Source organism: Aythya fuligula, chromosome 6 (genome assembly GCF_009819795.1).
Source record: "Aythya fuligula isolate bAytFul2 chromosome 6, bAytFul2.pri, whole genome shotgun sequence".
NCBI lineage: Eukaryota > Metazoa > Chordata > Aves > Anseriformes > Anatidae > Aythya > Aythya fuligula.
This window is the reverse complement of record NC_045564.1, coordinates 11,214,944-11,242,943: the sequence shown is the minus strand read 5'-3', so window position 1 is coordinate 11,242,943 and position 28,000 is coordinate 11,214,944. Positions and strand designations below refer to the sequence as shown.

The 28,000-nt window shown below is 49.0% G+C and overlaps 1 protein-coding gene across 2 annotated transcripts; it reads right to left on the bottom strand.

The window, feature by feature from the left end:
• Nucleotides 1-40: 40 nt before the first annotated feature.
• On the bottom strand, nucleotides 41-28,000 carry COL6A2 (collagen type VI alpha 2 chain). Of its 2 annotated transcripts, none has more exons than XM_032189599.1 (28): nucleotides 27,775-27,998; nucleotides 23,074-23,196; nucleotides 21,569-22,167; nucleotides 20,965-20,985; nucleotides 20,253-20,318; nucleotides 19,653-19,706; nucleotides 19,498-19,542; nucleotides 18,987-19,013; nucleotides 18,416-18,442; nucleotides 18,273-18,317; nucleotides 17,214-17,267; nucleotides 16,788-16,850; nucleotides 16,539-16,601; nucleotides 16,157-16,246; nucleotides 15,290-15,352; nucleotides 14,811-14,873; nucleotides 14,489-14,551; nucleotides 14,032-14,094; nucleotides 13,550-13,600; nucleotides 13,058-13,093; nucleotides 12,640-12,702; nucleotides 12,263-12,325; nucleotides 11,962-11,997; nucleotides 11,650-11,695; nucleotides 11,140-11,292; nucleotides 10,424-10,876; nucleotides 10,108-10,146; nucleotides 41-1,636 (listed from the first exon to the last, which is right to left on the bottom strand). In XM_032189599.1, exons 2-28 carry the CDS (start codon nucleotides 23,165-23,167, stop codon nucleotides 1,029-1,031), a joined length of 3,048 nt encoding a protein of 1,015 aa, XP_032045490.1. In that variant the 5' UTR covers nucleotides 23,168-23,196; nucleotides 27,775-27,998; the 3' UTR covers nucleotides 41-1,028. The 2 variants fall into 2 exon arrangements, with proteins under 2 accessions (XP_032045490.1, XP_032045491.1); XM_032189600.1 differs by lacking the exon at nucleotides 41-1,636 and adding an exon at nucleotides 5,031-6,610 and having other exon boundaries at nucleotides 27,775-28,000.

Sequence of the window (28,000 nt, the reverse complement as noted above, 5' to 3'; positions counted from 1 at the left end):
AAAAAAAAGAGAGACGAGATAAACTACAGGATAAAGAGGCTTTTTCAAAATAGGGTGAGAAGAGTTTATTTGTTTATTTTTGCAGGCAGCACAATTCAAGTTCAAATCTGGGTATTGTTCAGGAGATACTGGTGGGAAGAAGGCACCATAGCTACTTTGAGCACTCTGGGATGACACGAAGGCAGCTCCACGTGCTGCACAGTATTCTGTGAGTTGCTGGGAGGCATGCTGCCCCTCTCAGCCAGTATTTTGGGTGCTATAATAAATGAACAGGTTCTGGTGACAGTTGGAATGGCTGAAAGAAGTGAAGGAGAATGAAGGTCTTTAAGCTGACCTGTGAAATTTAGGATTGATAGAGCACCAAAAGGAGCACCTGCAGACAGCTGTTGAAGGCAGCAAAACTTCTAAACATCCCATTGCTCCCAGGGAAAAAGGAGCAAACAACCAAGGGCCATGCAAAAGAAAAGCAAGTCACTGAGCGCTTCAAGCAGCACAGGATGTGTCAGAAACTTGCTCAGTCCTCTCAGGGGCAGAAATCCCAAGAGGACAAAAAGGATGATATAATTGGGAAAAGGGCTTGCTAAAAAAATGGGTGATGGCACAATTATAAATCTCCTCAAAGGATGCTCAAGGAGATGGGGAGTTTTTGTACACTAGAGATGATCATTTGTCCTACTAAACTGGAAACGTTTCTCGCTTCTCTGAGAAGCCCTCCAAGGGTAACAGTTCATACACAAGGCATGGCTTGGTGTGTGTAAAGCTTTACAGACATACTTCATATGGCTCTGTATCCTGCTTAGATCTTGGTTTTAATTAGCACCATAAATGTAAGATATGTGACTTTTCATCATGAAAATCAAAAGAGAGGTCTGAATTTTGGCCAGAAAGGAGGACCCAGAGGGCAGCTGCATACACACTGTTCTAGGCCAGCTCAGAGTTGCTAGCAACCGTACAGAGAGAAGAAAATAGAACAGGTAATATCTGGGGTGTGTATACTGGTGAGAGGAGGACATGTGTACTCTATTCAATTAACATATCCACCTAATGAACCTGTCAAAGAAGCTGGGTTGGGAGAGGCTGTCATAGTCCTTCTCCCGGAAGATGGCTGCCCGGTCCCCCAGGCCAAGCTTCAGCAGGACATCCATGTCTACATCACTCCCCAGAGCCACTACCGTGGGCATGACGTCTTGCTTCTTCATGGAGTTGATGGCCTCCTCCAGGTTCTTGCTTCCTGTGATGCCATCGGTGATGAAGACAAAGGAGAGCTCAGCGTTGCGCCGGGCAACTCGCTGCCCGTTTCCTGGGCTGAGCACGATGTTGTTGATGGCGTGTATGATGGCTGACCCAATGTTGGAGGAGGAGTCCAGATACTTGATCTGTGCCAGCGCATTGGAGATTTCCGTCAGGTTGTAGGTCAGTGGGAAGACCACGTCCTGCTCTCTCTCACTGCCATACTGCAGCAGTGCGATCCGGGCATTCATGTTGTCGTTGTTGCTCCTGGCCAGTGTGAGCTGTCGGGCAACCTCCTCCACAAAGTTGTGGGCCCTGTGGAAATTCTGCTCCCCGATTCTTTCAGAGCCATCAAGCAAGAAGACAATGTCAACGGGGCGCTGTGTACACTGGGCCACTGCAAGCTCTGCAGGAGAAAGAAAAAAAAAAGAAAGTTGGGAGCATGAGAAAGCCTACAGAATAAGGTTGGGGCTTGCCTCATGCAGCTTGGGCTCCAGTCGCCTCTGCGCACACTTTTCCAAAGAAGGACAAGCCTCACGATGATGCCAAAGCCCATCTTTGTGGCTGGTAATGTTGGGCTTTTGCTTCCAATTCCCTCAGTTCCTGAGCATGAGGAATGAATGTTAATTCCAGGACCTAGGATAGACCTTCAGAAGCATCCAAGCATTAGACAGGTCTGAGCATTTTGTGCATTTCAGCTCTAGAATTACAGCCACCTTCTTAGAGCAGTGCCCAGCTTTTATATATAAGGGGTCTATACGAAGATCAACAGCACACAGTGCTTGTCTTACATCTCGGTAATTTCTAGAGAGCGGCTTACTTTCAGAGTTAGTTTTCACACAAAGATTTGTAGGGATAAAGCTGATTTCATACCTTTCACCCAAATTAGTTTAATCTGTAATTACCGATTCCTGAAGAGTTTATATAAAGGTTGGGTCATATGGTTGGAAAACAGGGCTCTAACCCTGCTGGTGCACCTGCACATTGTAAAGCAGCTTTTGTAATAAATAACAAAGACCAACATTTAAATGAAACACAGTGGGACATTGTCCTTCAGCCACTCAGAACAGCACCTGTCCATAAAGTAAGGCATGTAGGCATATGAATATATGCAGTGAGTAAACTCAGAAAAAAAAAAAAAAAGTGGTATAAAACTACAATATTTGGAGCCAGGTGCTAGTTATGAACCATTCTTTCGTCACTTTGCCGTGGTTGTGTGTAATGCATTTGACATTCATGTGCATGCACTGCTTCTTCAAGAAAGACCTCCACTTTTGCTATGGTGGATTTTCTTCCATTCTGGTGTAATAATTCTTCTGAGTTCCTTCTCTACTGAAAACCCTAGTCAGGAATACAATTGTAACATCAGTACTGGTTTGTGATGTACGTGCTGTAGCTGTCCACCTCCTGAGGTATTCCTGCATGGTGGCAGCAGGGCAAAAACCATATTGCACTGTAGAGCAATTCTGCGGTGCAGACTGAGACTGACTCTCAAAAAGGCACTGGAGCAGATCTCCTCTTGTGTTGCATGACTGGCAAGGACAGGGTGATTCTGGAGCAACTCCAGCCTGAATATCCATTTTGGGTATCAAGGGGCAACCTTCACGATAGGAACATCACATTAGGTTGAATTTCTGTACAGTGAACAAATCCAACTTGACAAAGCGCTTCCTCAGTGCTGAGTGCCGTTATACCTGGGGCTGCATTCAGCATGGTGGAATGCTGAACCAAAGCGTTTTGTAACTCCTTGTATGAGGTGAACAACAAACAAATCACTGTTTAGTATGAAAGTACAATGTGTGTATATATATACATGTGTAGTCAACACTTGGCAAACAGCAAAACTGTACTTGAAGCAAAATGGATACATGTGCTCTTGAGACTAGACAGTGTGCAATGAATTCAGCAACAGAGGACTCTACTCCCAGCGTAGTAGACACTCTGAGTGTGCATATTGTTGAACTCGAAGACTATTTGATACCACTGCTTTCCATAATAAAACATAATAAAACACCTGATACAGGTACTTGTAGTTTAATCAAACTCTCTGGACATTGCTAAAGCCCATGGTTGCTTTTGTTTCATTTTCCCTGACCTTGCAGACTTGTATTTCTTAGCCCACACTGTAAAATATACCTATAATAATGGTGTGTCTTGAATGGTGCTTGCTGTACACTGACTTACTGCAAATGACAGGCTTCTGCAATGTCAATTCTGACTGAAGGAGAAAGCAACCTCTTAGTGATTCTGTTTTTCCCCGTGAGCTTTTTTAATAGCACATTTCCAAATTCAACTGCAGTACTTCATTCCTTTAAAGCAATAAAGTTATGTACTCACCTCTGGCCAACCTTCTTTGAGAAATGTTGTCTATAGGTACATAGATGCTGCAGTTCCCAGCATGCAGGTGCTGCTGCCACAAGGAAATTTTGCCTTGGCAGCGCCTGCACCAGTGAACTCCAGGTGCTCCCCTGCTCTGTGCAGTCACAAAAGGGAAAGGTGGAAAGGCATGCCCCCTTCAGCCACAGTCTGAAATCTGGGTAGGGGTCTGAAAAGCTAGTGGAAGTGAGCAGGTGGAAGAAAGGGCTGCATATTGACTCAGAGAAGTGCTACCAGTCTGTCTCCCCTGGTGTTTGCCTACACATAGCCATGTTGTGATTACAAGCACAAACTGCCCCCTCACACTCCAAAATGACCTAAAGCAATCAGTAGTAGCTCCTAGTTAAGCAGACGTAAGAGTCCCTCTGTGGAGCTTTGGTGAGGCCAACAGAATCACAGAATCACAGCACCACCTGGTTCCAGCCCCCTGCCGTGGGCAGGGACACCTCCCACTAGATCAGGCTGCCCACAGCCCCCTAACACGTGGCTGGCTCTCCAGGCAGCTCTCTACCAGTGTCTACTGCAGGCGTGTTCCCCAGAAAAACTCCCCAATGCTCCTCACAACTGGAAAGGGCTGCCTGTGGACTGTGTGATCCCAGGAGGATATAACATAGATGAGCAGGGCAGTACAGTGACAGCAAAACCTGTTCAGTACCATGCGTCGGTTCCCACATCTGGGCAGCATGGAGCTGAGTTCCCTTTCCTGCAGCAAGGAACAAGATTCTTGTCCTTAACTGTATGTGGTCCTGTGAGATAAGCTCTTGGGAGCACCACCGCAGATTAGCCCAACTAAAATCTTCGCATTGTGCTTTTAATTGGAGCACTGGTCCTTGTAATGCGTCTCACAGCACGGCACGGATGCCTGCAGCTCACCGTACTGCATACCAGGTGCAAGGAAACAGCTGAGGCTGCCTAACAGAAGTGGCACAAGAAGCAGAACTGCAGAAATTTCTCTCACCTGACCCCTCTGCACAACAGCTTTGCCCCATCACTGAAGGAACTGCAGCTGCGATGACAACTAACCGGTTTTGTCAGAGGATTAGCCAGGATTATGTTAGCAAACCACCAGTGCACCCACATGCCTTTGTCTCAAAACACTGCTTAGGCAAAGACATTCTCTCAGTTGTTGTTTTTTTTTTTGAAGCTCGCTGTAGGTTTTTGAGAGGTAAAAAAGTTTGTTTCTAATACTGTCCTGCTTTGCTAGGAAATATTTCCAAGGAAATGAAACAACCAAAGTGGTGAGATGTTGAAATGGAGCTGAAATAAAACACTGTAAAATGTTCAAAGTGGGCAAGTTCCTTGTTCCAGTGCTTGTTTCTGAACTTGGCTACAGTATGGCAACTGGCTCCCCTTTACACACCTTGCAACGGAGTTCATTATAGCCCAGCCACATTTTTGAAGACTGTACATCTCCATTCTGCCCATTAAATATGACATTTGCTCAGTATACTTTATTGCAATAATACCATGTCAGTTAGAGAGACTGCAAGATCCACTTGCTGGCAGTAAACACTTGCATGGGCATGCAAAATGCTCTGTTTTCTTCTTACAGGTTTAGAGGTCAGTAAATATTCTGGAGGCACAAATGGCAGTCATCTACCTGACTTTTTGTGAAAACCAGTGGTAGCTGAGCTCATGGAAATACCACTCCTCATCTAAGTGAATCTATCCACAGCACTAGTGGTGGGTCTGTACTCTCTGAACTGAACTAGCACTGGGTATGGATTTCACGGACTATACTACATCAAGTTTAAATACTTGCTTTTAAATAGCTTATGTAATGTATCACAGAGGTTTGTGCAGTCATGGACTTTTGCTTAGGACTTCTTGGTCCTATATAACCTCTGTCTCCTGGATATGAATAGTACACATAGCTAATGAAGACAAAGGAAACACGAGTGTACAAGCAGAGTAAAAGGCACACACAGCTTATACAGCTTCTGACAGAAGCACTCCTCAGGTTTTGCTGCTCTTGATGCAAAGCCAGGGATGCTCCCCTCTTGTACTCCTTGCTCTTCCCCTTCGCTAATCCTAACTGCTTACTGAGTGCTTGTACAGGAACTCTGACTGCAGAGAGAAGAGACGTTGCCAGTCTTGCCACACAACTGGTTAGCAGGACCTGAAGAGAGCCCTCACAGTAAGCCAGCAAGAGGACACAGAAGATGCTTCAGAAGCAGTCAGCAAAGACAAACGTAGGAAGGAGCAGGAAAAGTGCATCACTGGGCTCACTGCCACCAAGAGGCTGGCTCTGGCCCACAGCCACGTGTGTCCCAGTCTCTGCAGTGGGGCCTCCCACTCACCTGCAGCTGAGGACTGGGATGCACCAGGCTGCCAGAGCATGGCAGGAGCAGGAAAATAAAGAGCAGCGGCATGGCTGGCTCAGAGACCAAGGCAGTGCTGCCATCCTGCCAGGGCCTGGCAGCTCCCCTGCAGAAAAGCAGCAGGCAAAGCAAGAGCATCTCTGGAGAAAGCTGCCATGCTCGCCATCCAGCCAAGCCGGAGAGGTCTGCCACTTTTGTCACATCCCTGGCTGAGCCCAGCCAAGCTCTTTCACTGCCTGCATTTCTCCTAAACTAAAAGCTTCTGCCAATGTACCTGCCCCCTCTGCCAAACAGGCACTCAAGGAAAGACGATTGCAGCTCCAAACAATTCTCCATCCCCGCTCACTCTCTGCTTCCACCCACTTTGCATGATCTAGAACAGAGATGTCAGCAAAGCCCTAGCACGGTTTCTGGGTCCCCCACAATCTCGCTGTGCACCATTTTGAAGGTGTCAATGAACAGGTCCATCCACTCTTGCCGCTCATTTCCAGTGGCAAACTTGGCTTTTTCGGCGGTAAAGGCCAAAGTGGCCACCAGCTGGGTGTACATTCTGGGGTCCTGGGTTTCCCGCGTGGAGTTTAGGAACTGGGCGATCGAATGTATGGTGCTGGGGATATTTATGTTGACTCCCTCTTCCATGGGGCGGAAAATAAGTGGGTTTACGTTCCCCGGGTTCCTGTCATCTGCAAGTGAGCGTCAAAAGAATATTTTCAGGGCTTTCTAGTAATGGCCGTGTCTCTGAATGCTACCTGGCTTCCTACGCACACTGCACCACAGGAGAACAGAGCTTATGAGGGACAGAGATGTAAAAATCAGAGCCAGATTTTAAATCTCAAGATCTAAGTGTCAACAGTGGTGCTGGAATATAGGTCCCAGAGTGGGACATGGCTCCCTCACTGAAACCGAACTCTTCCTGCAGCTCTCACAGGAAGGGCTGGAGCCAAAGATCACTGGTGAAGAAGGGAAGGCTCTCAGTGCGCTGCAAAACAGCCCTTACAGGGATCTGGGATAGAGCATCGATAGGAAAGGATCTACCCCAGAGAGGCCAGACAAGGGGGTACAGACCCTAATGCATCTGTGTTTCCACAGGCTGGGGACAAACCAGATATTTGTACAGACTCTGCCTGAGGCATCTGACTTGGGGAACGAGGAATTACTAAATCCTGAAGAGCCCGGGAAGCACAGAATAAGTAAGACAAGTTGATCAGTTGCCTATTTCTGAGAAGTGAACTCACTATGCTTATGACCAAATGATTGTATCTTACAGGTGTGATAGAAGGAACAGCATTTCACAGTTTGGTGGCAGGGCAACTAACTTTCTGCCATGTTTATGATCGAGGAACCACGGGATTCACACTGACTTAAAGTGCACATCAATGAACAGACCTCAGAAAATGACATGAAAATTTAACCACCCAATTCCTACCTACTAGTCCAGCATATTCACAATGGACAAAACAGTAATTACAAAGAAGGCCACGAAGTCCAACTTCTTTCTGCACGTGGGACTCATTGATACCAGCCACCATGTGGCTTTGAACTCTGTCACATGCAAATTGTATGCATGCCAGGGAGCCAGAAAGACTTCCAAGAGAGAGCATTATGTGAACTTGCCTGGCACTCAGCCCACCACGCTTTGGCTGGAGTTACTGTCCTGTGGTGTACAGTGCTCCTGTGTGGTTTCCAAACTCTTCAGGACCCCGAGAACCTCAGTCTCCACTTGGCTGTGCTCAACTTAAATTTGAATAAAATCCCAAAGCTCAAAGCCCTTTTGCATGGGTTAGAAAGAGCCTCACAGAGCATCATGCGGTTTCCATCAAAGCAAGTGGTCAGTTCATATTTGCTCAGCATTTAACCCTAACCGAGCCCAGATCAAGAAACACTCCAGCATCCAGTAAGCACCAAAGTAGTTGATGGAAGGTTAAAAGAAGACAAGGGTCTGCCTTGAAAACAGGAAAACCTGGATTTCCTTAGTCAAAGCACTGAGAGGCAGCATGCCTTCACCTGCAGATGAGAACTCAGAGTGATGACATGCCCAGCTCTGCAAGGCAGCGGAGAGGAAGCTGGGTGCATGTAATAGCTCATCCTTGCCATATCCTGCTGACAAAACACAGGCTGGAGCTAGGGTACATGGCAGAAGCAATTGATTTGCTCTTTGAAGTGCCAGGACTGCAATTCTGACAACCTAAGGCCTAAAGCCTAAGACCAAGGTAGAGCATGGCTCCCCAGCCCCCTGCAGCCTGAACCTGTCTGATGCATGTGCAGCTGGACACATCCAACAGATATGCATGAAGCTCACACACGTGTCCTGCAAAAGGCAGCATCTCCATTCCAAAGGTTTGCATTTAAGTTGGCACCAACTGTTGAAAATGTTCTCAGGAAACAAGAGGAAGCTGAACACTGAGGCAGAGAACCCCCAGGCTCTGTTGCACTCCTTATGCCATAATTCATCCAACACCTTTCCTTACCACTATGCAAATGAGATCATTGCAAACCCTTCATCTAGAAGGGTTCATGACAACAACACATTATGCACCATCCAGTGCAGCAGCCGGATGGTGCTTTGCCCAAGGGCCCTTGAATCTCTGTGTATCACTTAAAACTTGGCCTACCATGCCTAGCACAGATCCTTGCACATCAGAGTAACTTCTGCCTTCCAGATAAGGGTGTGGTGGCACTTTCAGAGGTCCACACCTACCCAGGCATATCATTCCACCTCCCATGTCCTCTAGGGTCCAGTTGTAGTGCCTGCGCTTGTCCTGGCCTGCCTGTGGCATGGTTTGAAGCATTACCCCAAGAGGGAACATGTTCAGATGCCTCCTTGAGCCCCAGCTACCATTTCTGTTCTGGTCCTCAGTGGCAGCAGGTACAGCGTAGTGTTCTCACTTTGCATCAGAAACAGAGACACACAAGTGCGCTACAAAGAAAGGACAGCCAAATTTGCTTTGCGTTGGAAGGTTTTGATGGCCAAAGCCTAGGAGAACATGAACTCAGCTGCTCAGGTCAGTCTCTCCTACAGTTTTCCTCAAATAGGCAGGCTACAAAGACTAAAACCTTCAAAGATACCTGAGCAATCACCAGTGTGGCATGGAGAAGTCACCTGCATTGCACAGATCCACAGGACAAAGCTCCTCAGAAGACACTGTAGAGGAGTGTGTGTGGACGGCTCAGCACCATGGTTTAGCACTGCTTTCTCTGCATGGCCAGGTGCAAATATTGAGAATAGCAGTCAGAGATTTTAGAGAGGAATAACACAGCTTTTCTGTCTTCAGACTTCTGATTGTTCTGGGACGATCCTTTTTCCCTTTGCTTTGTATGGTAATGGAGGGACTTCTTCGAAAATTAAAGTTGAAATTCTGTGTAATACTGAGTTGAAGTGTGGGCTTTCAGAAAAACATGCTCACGGCAAGAGTAGAGTTTAAAAAATTGCAAGAACTGGCAAAACTTTGTCCCCTATAAGCTTTGTGTATATCTGCAAAGAGTGCATCTGTATTTAAACAGGTGTGGAGACTCAGACAGTATCTCTAGGAGTTGCAGATCTGCCCTTTAATAAGCAAAATGTGATCAAGTAAAACCACCTGCAGCAAGCAGCAGCCATCTCTTATACCAGAGGATCAATCCTTACAGCCTTTTTCCTTTGATCCAACACCCTGAGTTAATTGTTAATTAAAATACAGCCAGTGTTAGAGAAGCCAAAGCTTTCAGTCCACTATAGTGTTGTTTTCCAAACTCTCCCTACCCTCTGTTCTGCCCTCATCATTCACAAGTTGTGCTGCAAGTTGTACTCTGGATTTCAAAGGTTGCATGGATGGCAGAGTTTAGAAAGGGGTAGTATGTAACAGAGACACGGAGCAAGTGAGAAATTCATTGGTGAGCTTGGAGGTCAAAACCTGGTGGCTCCCACGAATTTGGACACGGAGAAATATCAGAGCTGAGCAATGCTCACATACTAACACAATACACTAGTACCTACCTGTGAAGAGAACTCAGAGGGACAGGGAAGACCAGGGGATGAAAACCCAGAGCCTCTCCTGATGTGAAATAATGCTATTTCCCAAACTCCCTGCTGTGCAAAGGTAATGAACAGCCTTCCACATTCCCTCCCACTCTTGAGCCTTGTTCACTCTCCCCTGGACCTACAACTATGTGCAGATGGCACAAAGCTATTTGTAATGTTTACCTGTCTGACAGGGCAGCTCAGGGCAGACGATCTGGGGATCTGGAAGGAAAAGAAACAAGGAAAACTGAATGATGTGCAACCATCCCCCTTCACTGCTTGCATAATCAGAGTGGTAGGTTTCTCATAAGAGGAAAGGACAACGGCCCAAAAGGCCAACTCTTATCTGAGGAAGGACTGTTTATTCAGGGCTGCATAAAGGTCAGTCCACCCACCATGAATGACCCAACTTGTGAGTTGGGACCTGCTGGGAAACAGTGGCTGCAAATCCCATTGCTAGAAAACTCCAGTTCCCATAAGTGCTAGGACAGGTACTGACCTGGGCAAAGCATGTCCTCCATCTTGTCAATGAATTCCTCTGCCACCAGGTCTGAGAAGAGCCTCATCTTCTGGACTCGCTGGGGTTCATTGCAGGCAATGGAGACCAGGGTCTCGCTCTGTTCCGGCTGATCAAATATGTCTCCAATGCCAATGGTATTGACGAGCACGTCCCTGCCACAAAGAGCTCCTAGGTTCTTGTCATCATCACGAGGGTCATAGCGCCCATCTGTGATCACCACAGCAAACACTTGGGCTTTCTCTCGACGGCTTTCTTTGATGAGCTTGTTGTAGGCAAACTGCAGGGCAGAAGGTGTCCAGGTGCCTCCAGCAATCCACTCCAGACGCTTCACTGCTTCCTTGAAGCTTGACAGTGAATTGATGCGCTCATCATCAAGCTTGATGGCTTCAAAGGTCCCCTCATGACTGTACTGCACCACTCCAACACGGGCACCTGCCAATGAAGCGTCAACATTGCTTGGCTTTGAAATGAAGAGTGGAGAAAGTCAGCAAACTTTCATATTAGCAAATAACTGCTCAATTGGCCTACAAAGCTGGAAAGAGAAGCGCAGAAGCTGTTGTGAAAATGCTGAGCATATAGATGCAGACTAGGGCAGCTACAGATAAATATGTAAATACGGAAGCTGGAGTGATCCAAGACCCTGATCCCGGGGCCCCCTTCTGCCACTCCCCACCACACACACATGCACTCCAGACCTGTCTCCGACTTAGGATCCTTGGCAAGAGAGCCCAGCCGACTGACCACGTTGACAACAAAATTTTTCTCCAGGGTGAAGTTGGTGTAACCAATACTCTCTGAGCTGTCTATGACGAACATGATATCCAGGGCACCACAGCGCTTCTCACAGTCTGGGGAGAGGGACAGAAGGAGGAAATCACAAAGGTCAGGAATGGTGCAAATGAGCCGCTATGGCAGAAGAGACCATCTGTGAGAAGATGGAGACATTTAATATCAAACCAGCCATCCACAGGATCTATGGTGCTGCCTGCAGCTGACAGCATAGGGATTTTACATGCATCTTTCTGTCAAGACATAGCAAAAGAAACCTTTTTAACCTATTTTGGGACATAAGTCCAGCTTCCCCTGCATGCCTCTGAGGGCAAAAAGGCAGTGTTTCTAGCCAGCCCCTTTCACCATCTATCGAATTGTTGTCCCCCTGCCCAACAACGGCTCTCAGCTCTGAAGAAAGGGAACAGTCCACTCACCACAGCACCCGCATGTCTCTCGCACATAGGTCATCACGTCGCAATCCTGCCAGCAAAGGGGTGCAGGGTGAGTGCCTCCCTCCCTCCCAAAGGGAAAGGTTCCCCATTCCCTTCCCACCTGGCCACCCTCTCCCCTCTCTCCTTGTCCCCGTGGGAAGCCACAGTCAACCCTGTCTCTGCTCGTTGCAAGGTGGCTCCCACACCAAGCAGCAGCAGGACTTGGTGCCCTGCTTCGTTCTCAGCCTGCACGTGGCAAAACCGAGGCTGCTAAGCGTGGAAGAGCACCCGGGGGTGCAGAGATTTCCTACTTACAGTCAGGCCAGGATCTCCTGGTGGGCCAGGGGTCCCCTGTAGGAAGAGCACAAGGATTTCAGGCACAGTTTTTGGGAACTAGACATCAGCACCATCAAAAATTTGGCTTTGTGCAGAGGTCAGCCATAGGAAGGGTAGGAAAGCCTCTCTTGGAGCCAGAAGACACCCCCCTCCAGCAAGTCCTACTGGGGGGAGAGCTGCTGGGGCCCCCTGGGCTTTAGAGCTGCATGGGAGCGAGAGGAGAGGGGAAGGGAAAAGGGTGCCAGAGCAGATGCTCAGGCATGACGGCACTGTACGTTACCTCTGGGCCTGCTTCACCAGTTGGGCCTCGAGATCCAGGTTCACCTGCTGGGCCAGGATCACCCTGGGAGAGAAACGGAGAAGGGTTGAGTGTTTTCTTGGCAAGGCTGGTGATAGGGGCTCCTCCCGAGCCACTCGTCAGGGCACAGCCCTGCTAGCTATGGTCACCAGCCTGCCACTGCTGAGCTTGGAGCCAGGGGAATATCTCCAGCATGTGGCTACGTTGGTCATGTAGGAGAGAGCAAAGCGTGCATGCTGGCAGCATGCAGCACTGACACAGGACGTGGCTCCTTGCCACGTGTCTCAAGCATCCATTAATCTCACACACCCAGGGCATGCACAAGCAGGTGTGCACTGGTGACACAGAGGTCTGCTTACCGGTTCCCCCTTCTCTCCTTTTGTCCCTTGAGCTCCTTTTGGTCCAAGCTCACCCCTTCCTCCCTGTTTGGAGAAGGGAAAAACAGATGCATCAGAGCACATATGGATGCACTCAGGCAGCACAACTGCTGCGAACCCATCATAAACACAGGCCTGCCTGGCCCAGAGGAGCACCCTTTGAACCAGCAGCTCTGTACAGAGCAAATAAATGATGTTTACACAGCCATTAACTGAAGAATAAGGAAGTTTTGCAAAACATATTTCACATTGTTTCCACAGGAGACAAGCTTGGACGATACACCCAGGCTCTGCAGCTGCAGGTTCTGCAGGAAGACCATCTCCTCAGCCACTCACCCCACGGGCTGGGAGGCAACTACTCAGCATTTGGGTCAGGACAAAAGAAATCAAACGCACTCACCTTGGGCCCTGGCTGACCCTTCTCACCCTTGTCACCCTGTGAGGGAAGAGGAATGGATGGGTCAGAAAGAACGGGCTTCACATTTACACCTGAAGTCTGTGATGAGGGGCACAAAGCTAAACAGTAGGCATAACATAGGAGTGGTGGTTGGGGCGGTGGGCACAGCCACCTCCATGTCACTGTGGTCACCTTGGGGTCCCCAGTGCCCCCGATGAGAGGCTGAGGGATCTGTGGCCAGGTTCAACCCCTGTGGAGCAAAGGAAGGATCTCCCTAACACGGGGGTCAGGACTGGGGACAAGGATGGGATGCTGGAACTGGCACTGAAATGCCGCTTCCTCACCCCCCTTCACTTCACTTTCTTGTGGCCCTCAGTTTTCTTCCTCCTTCCCCCTTCGCCCAGGCTGCTCAATTCTGATGTTATCCTCCACTGAAACAGGCTTCCTCCAATGCTGCTGCAGTGTGCCTGTCTTCACTGGACAAAGCATACATACCTGTGGTCCTCTGGGTCCAGGGTAGCTAAAGCCAGGCCTGCCTCTGTCACCCTTTGGTTAAATAAAGAGAAAGATCTGTCAGAATTCAAACTTGAGTTACAAACCCTAGCAATGCTGGTGAGACCAGAGCCATTTTCATCCCCTCCCTGGGGAGAAACACCCCCAGGAGCCATCACTTCTGTTCTTGCTCCTGAAACAATGGGAATGGCTGTCCAGAGGGCATGGGGTCCTGGGGCCATGACATGCCCTGGAGCAACCCTGAATCTGTGGAGGGTGAGGGATGCAATCAGAGCTGCTTTGGTTGGAGCAAGACCTAAGTCACCGTCCACAGGGAGGCTCAGGATCAAGCCTTCCTGTTTCTGAGACACATATGTAGGTCAGCAAATTTCTGCAGCAGAAACCGTCTTAAAAAAAAAAAAAAAAAAAAAGACCACACAAAGATACTCTCCTTCAAATACTCAAGTTGCATTCAGGGACTTTACCTTTGGTCCTGGTGGTCCAGCGTCTCCTCTTGGACCCAAGTCTCCAGGGTCCCCACGTGATCCCTGCAGGGCAGAGTTGGGGAGAGTGGGTGAGGACATTTCCTGCAGCTCCCTGCCTGCACCAGGGACCACGCTGGGGAAATGGGCTGCTAAGGCGATGTGAGGTGACCTCCCCCCATCTTCCCCAGCTGTATGATCCTCTCCGGTGCAGTTATTATGGGGAGATCCTGAAGCGTTTCTCAGCTCAGCTCCGAAAGCAGGGGCTCCTGGGTCCTGCAATTTCTCCTTGCCCCCACTAAGGACTAGCCGGGAGCCCCTGGGCCAGTTTTAGAGCCTCCCCGAGGACAGGTCATGCAGGCATCCCTCAGAGGGGATAATGCAGCCAGCTTATGTTGGCAGGGCCAGCTGTCACTGCAGAGGGAGGGCACGGTCACACGGATGCCCTGGAATGACTTACCGTCTTGCCTGGTTCTCCCACAACACCTGAAGGGCCTCGAGGTCCTGCCAGTCCTTGGTCTCCCTACAAAGCAAAGCAAGAAGCAAGGGGTGAGAATACATAGGAGCAGGTACAGGCAGACGCCTCTGAGTGGTGCACCAGGCTTTGGCACCTCTGGAGGCAGCAGTGTCCTGGCCTCCTATCTGCAGCTCTCACTGCACACAGCCCATCTTGCTCCTTTTGCCAGGGATGTGTGTGAGGAGCAAAGCCTGGCGAGCTGCCTCGGCTGGCAGCAGCACTCTCCCTCCCTCCTGGCTATCGTGAACCCTTGCTCTGTGCTTACCCTTGCTCCTTTGCTTCCAACCTCACCGGGCAGGCCACGAGGACCCTCTAGACCAGGATCTCCCTGTGAGGAAGATAAAGATATTCCTTGTCAGGCTTGTCTCCAGCTCTGTCTATCTGTGTGGCAGTCCTCTCTGGAGTGAGGAGGCATAACACTGTTCTCAGATCTTGGCTCAAGAAGCAGTGTCAGGGCAGTGCGCTCTCTAAACACGACTCTTAGGCAGCTTTACTGCCCTTCATCCCCACTCATCTCTGGATCAAGTCCTGGAAGTGGAGGCCATATATGCTGTTTTTGGGGGTCATTGTCACAACTCGTTAAAGGGAGATCAGGCATCAGGCACAGCAGGAGCAGAGCCCACTGGCATCTTCAGTTCCCAGCTCCAGCTTTGGGCATTCATGTCTGGGCAGTAGAGCATCATGTGTGTCAGTCCTGTGCATATTGGGCTCATTTGCAATGGTCTAGGCAGTTGCTTTACTCACTCTTTCTCCCTTGGTCCCTGGACTGCCTTTGCTGCCCTTCGTCCCTGGATCTCCACGTCGACCCTTGGAAAACACAGAAAGAGGTCACATAAACAGGATGTCAACATGGATTCCAGCTGAAGTGACACTTGGCTGCCCTGCCTTCTCCCTCCTGACCCAAGAGACATCTCCCTGCCCCCTTAAACAGCCTGTACCTGGCAGCAGGGCAGCAGGGATGCCCATGATGGCACTGCTTGGGGGAGTCTTGCCTTTGGATTTTAGGAAGCCACATACAGACTATTCTTCCAGAAGGGTGGTCACCACAGTGACCACAAACACTCATGGTTCATTCCCTCAAGATTAAATGCTCTGCTTTACTTCCAGCTCATCTGGCTGTGCTTCCCCCTCTGGATGTTGCACAAGGACTCAAGCTGATCTACACCCTCTGGGCTCTGCCATGTGGTGCTGGTGGAGCCGTGCTGTTATGCTGTTTAAGCTCCTTGCCAGATAGAGACCACATGGTGCCAACTGCCAGGACAAACTCAGAGGTTATTTCCCCATGTGCAGACTGGGATGAGCTCCTCACACTGGGGTTTATCAGGAGTGGCAGACAAGGCCATCAGCATCTGCATGACTTTTGGGATGCAGAAAGCAGGGCAGGCAGGCTAAATGAGGTAGTTTTTCAACCTCATGGCTCAGACATCATAGAAATAGGTTTCTGTTTCCTTTCCTGTGGTGGTTCCGCTCGAGTGGGCAGCTGAGCTCCACCACAATGACTCTCTCACTCCCGTTCCTCTTTGAGGAGGATGACTTGTCCAGCAATCATTCATGAACCTGGGTCAGGTTTCACAGCATGCCCACTTTCCAGGGAGCTATTCAGGCACTTACAGGCTCTCCTTTGGGTCCTAGGGGTCCTGGTTCACCTCTTCCTCCTTTGATTCCAGCAGGTCCTTGAGCTCCAGGGTTGCCTGGAATTCCCTGGAAGAAGAAAAAGAAATAGGATTTGTCAGAAGAGAGGTCAAGGTGCACACTATAGCCTTTCTACCTGGGAAGATGGGAAGAGGAGCACAGATGCACAGCTAGAAAGGTAAATCCTTTTAACTCCTTGTGCTTTCCCAGTGCTGGTGGCTAGTTTCCAGAATCATCCGGGTGCACTTGTATTCAGGCCACAGATGTCCCATGACCAGCAGCTGCTGCTTCTCTTGCTCCATGCCACATGGAGCAGTCCCTAGGAGGACACAGGAGACACACGAGTGCTGTGTAAACCTACCGGGCTCCCTTTTTCTCCTGGAGGTCCTGGGGGTCCACTGCGGCCAGGCCGACCAGGATCTCCCTGAAACAAGAGAGCAATGGTCATTGGCTCCTGCATCCAGTGATGGGATCCAAAAGCCAGGCAGTCAGAACCTATCTACTCCATGAGTATTGAAGGATTTAAGAGTAAATACAGGCAGTGGTGTGTAGCTGTTGCCACTGGTGGTCTTTGTCCATACTCTCTGCTGGCCATTCAGAGTACTTGTACCTTTATGCCTTCATCTCCTCTTTCACCTTGGTCTCCTGCATCTCCTGGGTAGCCATCAGGGCCCTAGGGAGAAAAGGGACAAAGAACCATACATACAGTGGCAACAATGTGCATTTTCTCTGCAGAACAAACCAACTCACTGGTAAAGTCATTCTCTAGAGACTGAAACTCAGTTTTTGCTTGCTGCTAGCGCTGATGAGGGGAGCAGCTGCTCCTCTGTATATGGAGAGGAAAGATTCCAGCTTTCCTGCCCATGGAAAGGAGGCACAAAAAAGGCAGGCCTGGGGATCCCAGACCTGGGATCACATCATGCAATAGGTAGGAAAATGGGGCAGTAACCTCTTGTTAGTCTTATCTTCCTGCCTGTGCAGCTAGAGCTAGGGCTGCACGCTTGATGTGCTGAACAAAAGAACAAAGCATCCCTACCTTGTCACCACGGTCTCCCTTGCAGCCTGGTGGTCCAATTCGACCCAGCTTGCCCTGGAGAAATAGCATTCAAAAGAAAAAGACAGAAAAGCTGTAAGTGTCTGCAGGGAAAACACAGCTTTTTCCTGTTAACAGTTAGTAATTTTTAACATCACTAGCTGGCCATACCTGAGATCAGTTACAGAATAAATAGTAAGAGTATTCCTTAATTCCTTAAGTAGGAGTGTTGCTGTCTGTGGTGTGCAGAAATAAGTGGAGAAGGAGAAAAGTGTGGGGGCTTTAGAAAGTCTTGAGTGTTGTCCTGGGCTCCTCCTGCAGACGTGTTAAGCTTCTGTTTTACAGCTTCAGCAGGCGTGTTAGAAGTGGGGAGACCTGATATGATCTCACAGATGTACTTGTTGAGGATGTAAGATAATGTACAGAGAAAGACCAATGTGCTGGCCTGTGAGCAAAGCCAGCTGAAACTGTATAAATTTAGGCTAGCCTGTTCTGGTACATTTGCATAGCATGTAAATATGGGGTAGGTCATATCCCTCTGCACTCACCTGAGAAGGGACAGAGGATTTCAGGGATTTTGTTATGAGGTACTTGAATGCAGCTTTAGGGCTTTAACATTAAGAACAAACATTAGCTCAGAGAGAAAATTTCATATTCTTTGAGGAACTGCCTTAGAAACCAAATTTCTGCAAACATTTCTGTGCAAATGTCCTGTAGGGGTCACTAACACTCAAGATGAGCTATCCACACCCAGATCATCCTGCAGCTGGAGGGCACCCTGTGTTATACATGTACACGTATATCGAGTTCCTGCAGACAGCTTTCTGACTAAGGGATAGTACTCCTGTGACCTGAATGAATGCATCTTCAGCTAGCTCAAATATTTCTACAGGACATGCAGAATAACGTGCAAATCAGTTTTTAGAAACCTCAGTCAGACTGGTATGGAAGGAGCCAAAAACCAAGTGTGGGGGGTGAGAGGAAAGGAACAACCTGTGGGGACAAAGGGACGTAAACAAATAAAACAGCAGTGGTGTTACCGGGTGCACTCCATGCTCTTACCTTCTGTCCATCGGTGCCGTTCCTGCCTGCCAAGCCAGCTGCTCCCTAGGATCAGGGGGAGAAAAGAGGGATCAGGGATGTGTTGACACACTCAAGGGTTTGTAGATGGAACAACGTGCAAGTTAGAAAAGGTGCTCTCTTACCCTCCGTCCATCGGATCCAATCTCACCCTAGGGACAGAAGAGGACAGGAGTCAGCCACGCTCGCTCACCACACCAGCCTGTGCTCCCACAAGCCTTCCTTCCTTCCTTCAGGTGCACAAGGACTGTGGATTCTCAGGCAGCATTTTCTGCAAATGACTCTGAAACCTCCTCGTCTCTCCCTGGCCTCCCACAAGTGGAAGCCAGGACCCCTTTCTCCAGGGAGCTGCTCCCCTCAGTCTCCAGACCCTCTTCTTGTGCCAAGTGCTGTATTCCCCTGGCCTCTCAGGGAGAAGAGAGGTCTGCACCAGCTCAGGATCAACCTGTGCCCGAGCGAGGAATCACTGGGTGCAGTTGCTCCTTCCACGCTGGAAGCAGGCTACCCCACTTCCCAAGAAGACAATTTCGCATCAGCATGTCACAGGACTCTGAGCAGTGCCTGAAATCCCTCCCCATTTCTTCAGCTACATACAACGGAGGTTGTTGTTCCCCCCATCACAGCTAAACTCTCCCTCTTTGCAGAAAAAGGTGCCCCCCAGTGCCCAGACATACCATGCAGGCTCTTCTTTCTCACCTTTTCTCCTTTCAGCCCTGGAACACCCTGGAGGAAGATAAAAAGGGAAGAGGGAAGATGCTTTGTTTAGTGCCTGCGACGAGCTGAAGCAAAGGCAGCAGGGCCGGTAGGCACGCAGGGCATCTCGGGTGGGAACGAGCAGGTGGAGGAGAGGAACAGAGCTCTCTGCACCAGCCCAGACTGACATGTGCCTACCGACAGGCAGCAGAAGGATCCCAGTGCTGTTGATACTCTCCAGGGGGAAAGTCTAGCAATAATTCCTGGAGTCACACCAAATGCCAGAAGTAAAGCAGCCAGATTTAAAGCCCCTTAAAGGAGGCCACAGCGGCATTCAAGTGCACAGCTCGGGCTGGCTGGTGGGTGTTTTCTGCTTTCCCCAGGAGAGGGGATGTCAGGGAGTGACATAAAGGGAAGCAATGCCGAGCAGTGGGAAATTAGCCTGAGTCACCCCCTGCTTTACCAAGAATACAATGAATGCAAACCGCTCAGCTTCTGGCTATATGATTCTTACCTTGGGACCAGGGTATCCGATCGGACCTTCAATACCTGGGTCACCCTTAAGGAAAGAAGACACCAAGTGTTACCTCAAGCAAGGCACAGATGCAACCCCAGCTGGCACCAGGACTGCGCTCCTTACTGCGATGGAGGGGTAGTTTTACAACTCACCTGCTGTCCCTTCATACCAGGGGAGCCTGGTTCACCCATGCTTCCCTTTGCACCCTAAGGGAAAAACAAACCACAGGTCAGGACTTGGTGATGACTGGGGAAAAAAGTCAACTTCTGGTAGCATCAGGTTCCTACAGAACTTGGGGCAGCTGCATGGGGGTGGGAAAACACAGCATGGCTCCACAGAGCTTGGAGCTCTGTTGGGGTGTGGGTAGAGTGAGACCCTGCATACAAGACGGCTCTGCTGTGGGCAGTGGGAGAATTGGAAACAATTTCTGCCTTGCTCTTCTTGTCCCTGCACAGCTTCTCAGGTGCTGAAGGTCCTTGCCTGATGGCTGATGGTCGGATGTCTCTTTGCACGCATTGGTCCCTTGGCCATGGCATGGACATGAGGAGACCCTGGTGCTGGCTGTGTGCTCCTTTCAGCGCGGCCCTGCAGTCTCCCAGGGTCAAGTCAGATGCTGGGCAACTATTTCCTATGTGGGAGCTCTATCTGAGGCCTGAGACCTGTCTGTGCCCACTTGAGGTGAGATCTAAAGGGCTCTGCAGTGTCTGCAACGGTCACTGGTATTATTCTTCTAACGGGTTAGAGTAACCTACCTTCTGCCCTCGGAATCCCTTGGGACCAGGAGGACCTGTGATCTCCAGGCAGCTCATCTTGTAGCACTGAAATACACCAAATTAAACACAAAGTGTAGCCTTCTGTTGCACGTTCTCAGCCACCCAGAGCATGCACTCTCCACGCCTCTCCCCCTGACTGCAGCAGTAAAAGCTACCACGGGCTCCAGCTGGGTCAGAGCTGAGGCAGCAAAAAGCACGTTGAAAAATTCTGCCCATGTGTTAGAAGTTGCCACAAGCACATTCATTACGGCTTTGGCTCTGGGTCCAAGCTCAAAGAACAGGACTTGCTAAGTGTCAGCCACGGGGTTGTGGGCTTGCTCTTAGGAGCACCACTCTGCACACTCCTCTCCTGTCCACATGGCTGGGCAGGAACTCTAGCTTGCAGAACACCTATAAAACATGCCTTCAAGTACAACATAATGAAATGAGTCTCTTCAATAGACTTGTAGTCATTGCCATGAGGGAAATCACAGGTGAGGGGAAGGCAGAAGGTGAACAGTTCAGCATGCCATTTCAACTACTGGGTAAAGGGATGGGTCCCCACGCTCCACACCGGTCCCCAAGTGGGCAGAGCCCCGCTCCATGCAGCTCAATGCAAAATCAGGCCCGCTCCTTCGGGGTACAAGCTGGTCTTCATTAGCAAGCAAGGCAACTAAAACTATGAAATGGAATGCAGATGCTGCTCACTCACCTCGGCATAGGCTTCATGTTTCTGCAAAGGAGAAAACAGGATAAACAGAATCAGTTAAGGCAGTCAGCTCTGAGAGAACAACTGCATCAAACTCTTGGCAATGCATGTGATGGTTGATGGTAGGGGAAAGGAGGTGATTACAGTCCTATAGCTTTAAACATAGCCTAGGCAGAGTCCCCCATTGATAGAGCCTCACAAATGGGGCCCCAGGGACCATTCCAGCAGTGGGCAGGAGGCACAGGGAGCCTCACAGGTCCCAGTGCTGCCCCTTCCTCCATGTGCCCCCAGGTGGGGCATGGGTCTGGCTTGAGCAGCAGCCAGGGCTTGGATGGATCCTGCCTAGGGGAGCAGAGACACAAAACAAGGGGCCCTGGATAGGCATCTAGCCAGAGAAAACATACATGCTCAAACATACATGACCCCTTCATGTTGAAAGGACATAAAAAAAGGAAGAGGAGCAAAATGATTTTCCCAGGTAGGGGGGCTCTCTAGAGCCTCACCATGAGGTGCCCCACCCCACCGACACCTCCACTCTTGTCACCCCTCTCTGGTGGATCCCCCATTACATTCTGCTCCTGGGGCAGCACAGGTCAGTGTCCCTCACCATCGCTTTGATTATCCTCTCAATAGTGTTCTCGTCGATGGTCAGGGCGTTCTTCTGTGTGATGCTGTAGTTGCTGCGGTACAGGTCATGCGGCGGGCTGGCAATCTCCCGAAGTCCATGCTCATAGACATCCTCACTGGGGGCCACGACGAAGAGCTTGATCCCCATGTCACGCGCCCTCTCAGCTTGCATCTTCATCCCCCCACAGGGACTGCCAGTGACGTGGCCATCAGTGATGACCACTGCAAACTTCACATCACGCGCCGTCTGGGTCTGGAACTGCTGTGTCATGTTGGAGATAGCACAGTCTGTGAAGGTGCCCCGGCCAAGGTACTGAATAGCAGCCAGCTTGGTGAGGTATGTGTCTTTGCTTCTTGTTAAAGGGCTGTAAATTTCCACCACATCTGAGTAATGAAGTCCTCCAAACATCCAAGTGATGGAGACTTGGTTCTGGTAGACCTCATTCTCCAGTTTTTCAATGAACTGAGGGATGAACTGCTTTATTTGCTCCACAAGGCTCTGGATTGGCACAGTCTGCAGAGCAATACTCTCTGAGGTGTCAATGATGAAGTACACACTGATGGGGCAGTCCGTCTTTTCTGCATGGAGACAATTTTTCAGAATTTGTCACAGCAGTTTATGCAATGCGGAACCCCCTTCATTATTCCCCGGAAAGCTGGACCGAGGAGATTAGAGCAGATAGAGTTGTGAAGAGAGCAAACATCAGCACAGGGCATGAGGTTCAGCTTCCTCCAACGGTGCTGCAACTCTAATCAGGAGTTATTTCTAACTAGACTGGAGGAAATGAGGATGCTGAGGACTAAATGCCAGGTTTGAACTAAGAAGAGCAGGGACATGACTTTTGCTCTCCTGGACAATAGATGAATGCCCTGCCCACTAAGTTGCTGTTGCTCTCTCTGGTTTAAAAACATTTTCAAAAGGATTATAGTGAGATATATAAGTGAGATACGGGAAAAAGCACAAGCCCCATCTACCACTACCAGTATCTGTGTTCAGGTCAGAAGACTCCAATGTCAAGGACTTCAGATCTGCTCCTTACTGAATCAACCTTGAAAACATTTTTTTTTTTTTTGTAAATGTCTGTCTGGATGCCTAAATCATCTCTTCCACATTGCAGCTAGGAAGTGCTGAAATTGCAAAATTCAAAATGGGCTGTTTTCTGACATTAGAGATGTATCTGAGTTCTGAAGACTCATCGGTATTTAGCACTGCATTGGCTGGGAGCAGCCACCACTGGCAGAGCTCAGCTCTTCTACTTCTGCACTGCACTCAAGATAAGAAATGGGAGTTTCAGTGCAGGACAGGGTTCCCTACAGAAAGACAGATGACTGTTCCAGGGTGCTGCCCAGGTGTGCAAAAGGGGCAGGAGAAGTATAATGTGCCATTGTAAGTTCCTTGTGAGAAGGCTCTACAGCTGAGCATGGCTGTTGCTTTAAGATTGCTGCCTACAAAGGAGATGGACACCCAAATTATTCAGTTAATACCTGTACAGGAGGCAACAGGCTCCTCTTCCAACTGAGCATGGAGAGAAACTAGAGCCAAACAAAGAAGAGTGGAAAAAAACGCTTGTCGGAACATCTCAGCAGTTCCTCTGGGCGTTTAGATGCCTGCAGGAAAACAAGTTACATGTTAAAGACAATACACCAACTCCTAGCTCTGACAGAAAGACATAAAGCCAGACAATGCTTACTGTTAACTCTGTGTGAAAAATATGACCTCTCCATCACCGTAATGCATCACTGGGCCCCTTACTATAGATATTTATACGGACTTGAAAGCTAAGCAATTCAAATATTTGCTGGTGCAAACAGTGCAAATGATTTAGAAATGCTTGGCCTTCTCTGTCTAAGGGAAAAGATCAGGTGGTGGAACTGCTGACTGTGTTGGGATCTTCTGATTTCATAGTTCCTATCCTGTCACCCTGTGGGTGTAACCATCCACACTTTCTTCATCTATTCAGCCAGACCACAAGTGAAGGCACGCAGCAGGTCCTTTCCATTTCCAACTTGTCATGTGAGTGTGGTGATGCCTGAGTATACCAAAAGGGTACAAAATCCCTCTCTTTGAACCCATGGACAAAGGAGTGAATAAAGAAGCATTAGAAGGAAAACACAGCTTCAGCATTCAACACATTGCTGGGCCTCTGAAGTCCAACTGCACATGGGAATATGTTTTTTGTAGGGTTACAATAACCTAAGCAGCAGCAAAGTTGGAGATCTAGTCTGAAAAGTTCTTGGGAATGTATATAGGTGTTCAGAGGAGCCACGGGTTTGAAATGACATTCACAGAGAAAATACAAGTGACAGTAATCGACAGTAAGGAACATGGTGGAACAGTCAATGCTCAGCTTTATGTCTAGAGGACAATTGTACTGATTAGCATGTCAGCTTCACAGTACACAGACCAGACACCTACTTTTCTGTTTTTTTTTGCTTTGCTGCTGACTTAGTTGCAGGGAAAACAGCATTACCTGATGACTACAGTTAGCTCAGCATCCTTGGCAGTTCCTTAGCTCTCTCCATGTGGCTAGTCAGCAGTTATTCTCTGGTTGGACACACTCCATCCTAGTTTACAGAATCATATGATTCCGCAATCTTGTTTATACTGGAAAGACTAGTTTCTATCAGTGCCACCAGTATCCTTACAATACAGACAGCCTTCCTCCTTGCTAAGGCTCGTGCTAAGGCTTATGCTAACAAGCCTGCAAGAGCCATTGCTGAGGCTGGATTTTAGACTGGGGAAGAAGACACTTCCATGCTCTTTGGAGAGCTCCTGGAGAGGGGACAAGAAGCACAGATATAAGGAGTACCTTATAGCTTCAAGGAGTACCAACTTGAGGTGCTTCACAGACATAGATAAGAAAAACCCTCTGATGGTAAGGGACCTCTCATGTGCCTCCAGCTTAGCACCTAAATGTCTCTGTCAATAATTTTGGCCATGTGTCCTTCTCCTTTCCCTCAAGAGAGGTTACAAAGCTGTTTCCAAAGAGACGCAGCTGTGGCCTCATAAAGTCCACGTTTAGGTCAGCGTAGCTTGGTTTTCATTGTGCTGCATGGAACAGAATAGGTATTGTAAGGATAAAATACTTTAATGCTAAGGGGGTATTTTAATAAGATCAAGCTTTCTCTCTCTAAGTTTACTACAGGCCTTCCGCATCCTGTTCGTTCCCCACAAAGCAGAGCTTCAGGAGGTCCTGATCCCTTGGAAGACGTGACATGGCTTCAGACAGCACCATTTTAGAGCCAGTCTTCAGTGACTGCTCAGGAAGCTGGAGACGACAGCTTTTGGAGAGGCTGGGAGTACTGGAGGCTTTGGCCAAGTGTCTGACTCACGGATCACAGCACCCTGGGTTTAACCACCTCCCTTCCTCCTGCCATGTGTGCGTGGGTGAGAAAGGCTCCGTGCAGAAGAGCTGCTCTGCAGGCAGGACCACGTAGCTGGAGGGTGCAGCTAAATTGCATGGACAACCAGGCCTAGCTCTGGCACGGGCCTGCCTGTGCCCACAGCCCTTGGGACTTTGGACTGCATCCATGAAGCACTGTAGCCTTTGCCTCTACACAGAGATGTGAGGCAGAAAAACTGTAGCTCAAAGCACCAGGCACACTTCACTCCTTTGTCATCCTGTAGCACACAGTCTCCTTTATTCTGCTCCATCGCGTGCAGGCTCCTTCTTAGGGACCACAGCCCTTCACCCGCAGCATGTGCTGCCCTGCCCAACATCCCAGTGCCTCCAGCTACCCCTGTGGCTCTCCTTCTTGCCTTGCCCACATGAGGGCCAGGCACAGCTCAGCAGTGCCAGCTGCTGTGTGTGAGCAGGGGACAGGGGCTGCAGCATGCTCCATCCTTCCCCACCCAGTGATCCCAGTGACTGGGAGCATGTGGGCAAGGCTGCTACAGCCTCTCTCCCCATCTGAAGGGTCTCTAGAACTGGGGTAGGGAATGCTGCTTATTCTGTCCTGCGTGCTATCAGGGTGGTTCTGCTGCAAATCCTGTAATATTTGACATTTTCCTCAAAGCCCCACCTCCTGTTGTGAAATGCTTGGACGGGAATCTCAGATTTCACATTTTCTGGACGTTGAAGAAAAATTTTGAACATTGAAAAAAAAAAAAAAAGATCATGCAAATTGGGAGCTCCTTATGCCTGAATACTTGGTTCTGGCCATGCTCTTCCTCCTTGACTTCCTTTCTCTCTCTGCCAGAGTAGGACCACGACATTGTAGGAGCACGTCCTTACAAGGATTTCTCTTGAAATCTTCTTCTGACAGTATTTGTATTGTTAAGTGATGCATCACTTTCCCCAGGAGAAAGAAAAACACGGGGAATCTTAAGCAATGGTTTGGGGTCATCTGAGCAGATTTTGAGGGCATTAGGCTGTGCTGCACCATCCTCCCTGCATTAGGGGCTGTGCTCCTACATGTTACCTCTAGTGCTCAGCAGAAACAAACAAGGCCTTTGCTGCTCCCACATTCACACTCCAGGAGACATGGCTGTTACCAAGATCATTGCAAAAATATATGGAGTTATTTAGATAAAGCCCTGCAAGAATTGTGGTGTTGCATGAGGTCCTGAGTCCTCTACTCGTGGGTTCCTCTTCTGACCCTGAGTAACTGAATCAAATGCAGCATTATGGCAAACAAATGACTTGCAATGACTTTTGAGTGTGCAAATTACTTTTCACTTAGTTGCATGCCCACAGCAGATTATCAGACTGATCAGATATTAATGCTCTATAAAGGCCATCTCATGTGTCTGGCAGATCCATGGCCTGTCTTCTACACATTAAAATTTTTGAAGTTCCTCTTGGTGCATGGTGTATTTCTCCTTCAAAACCACAACTCCTATTATAGCTGAGCAAATTTTCCCCATATTTACATGAATTTTGTTGCTCTACTCTAAGCTAACTCTGTCTGTCCGCAATGAGCTGGTTTATGGACACACAAAGTGTTTTTCTCTCAAGGAAGGAAGAATTGTATTAATTATGTCATATGCAGAATTTAGGTTGAAACTGAACTTCTGCTTCAGTCCCAGTTTCTTTCACGACCATGATCAGTGGGCAGTGCCCGTGGTGTTATCCATACATGCAATGTGCAGGCAGCATTTTGCTCCTCTCGGATGTTCGCTAAGTAAAATAAAACCAAAAGAAATGTGTCTCATTTGGAATAAACGCATTTGTCACAGTGTCCACTCAAATGAGTCCCACAGTTTTAGGGTCTCCTCTGCCATCAATTTGGAAGCTTTCCCCACAGCTGCAGGTAGTCTAAGCTCTTTTACAGCTCTCCTACTGCAATTACAGTGGGACATATACAGGAGAAAGCACACAGACAGGAGGCCAGCACCATAGGAAGGCTGGGAGGAGCCAGTCTCCACCCGGGTGTAAGAGCAGGCTCCTCTGCAGGACCGTCTTGGTGATTGCAGCCGCACCCGCAGCCACGACTGAACTGCTGGAGCTCCAGCTCTTGCAACCAGAACTGAGCACACAGCTCAATTTACAGTCCTTGTGCAGACCCCAACAACCACCAACATCCCCTTAGGTAGCAGACCAACGAAGCAAGCACAACACATGCATGCTCCAACTAGCTTGGGAGTAACTAACGTTCTCCTTCGGAACAGAGAGGAGCCTGTGCTGATGAAAACCACCATAACCGGGGGACACAGATCACAGGCTAGTCTAATCTGGAATCTGTATCTTTATCGCCGAATATCCAAAAATCAAGGAGGAGTCGTATCGCAGATCAGTTGCTCTGCTTCACAGCTGCAGAAAAATACCAAGCCGCTACCACTGCAGTCACTTCACTCAGCTGTAGTTGATGATTTCAACTAAATTGTCCCAGGGAAAATAATCAGTTCTACAGGTCCCCATAGAGCGATTTTCTAGACCTCTGGCCCTGGCTGCTGAGAGTCTGTGGCTCACAAGACCTGTACCTTGAATAAACTCCTGAATTGGAAAAGTGCCCGAGATATCCAAAAGTTGAAAGCCACATGGAAATAAGTATTGTTTTACAGCAGGTACTGTCTAAACACAATGTGTCTGAAAAATTAGTAGCTTGTTGGAGAGTCCCTGGGCAGCAGCAATTGCAGTGGAACCCAGAAGGGCATGGGCTTGGATTTCAGAAGCTCCGGTTTGCAGCTGGAAAACCGTCAGTAGCCATGCAAACGCTATAAAAGGAGAGGAAAATCCTGCCTACCTGGAAAACGGGTTCATCAAAATTTCTCCAAAAAGCCTCAGAAGTGTCAGCAAAAAGACTCCGCGGAACTGCTTGTATCAAGAAGGCTTCTGCATCCCTGGAGGGGAGGGGTTGCTCCCTGGTTTTGGGTGCCCGGGGTGTGTATGGTGAGGGGAGCAGAGAGGAGCAGCTGGGAGCAGCTGAGCCTCCTCCAGCCGAGTTCCTCTATTCCCTCTCAGGCAGGAAA

Excerpts from the sequence above, each read along its gene's own strand:
- COL6A2 (XM_032189599.1), bottom strand. The coding sequence starts at position 23,167 with ATGTTCCGACAAGCGTTTTTTTCCACTCTTCTTTGTTTGGCTCTAGTT. Across the intron at positions 20,319-20,964 it reads AACATGAAGCCTATGCCGAG|TGCTACAAGATGAGCTGCCT; the intron begins GTGAGTGAGCAG and ends GGTGTATTTCAG. Across the intron at positions 14,095-14,488 it reads TGGGAGAACCAGGCAAGACG|GGATCACGTGGGGACCCTGG; the intron begins GTAAGTCATTCC and ends TCTGCCCTGCAG.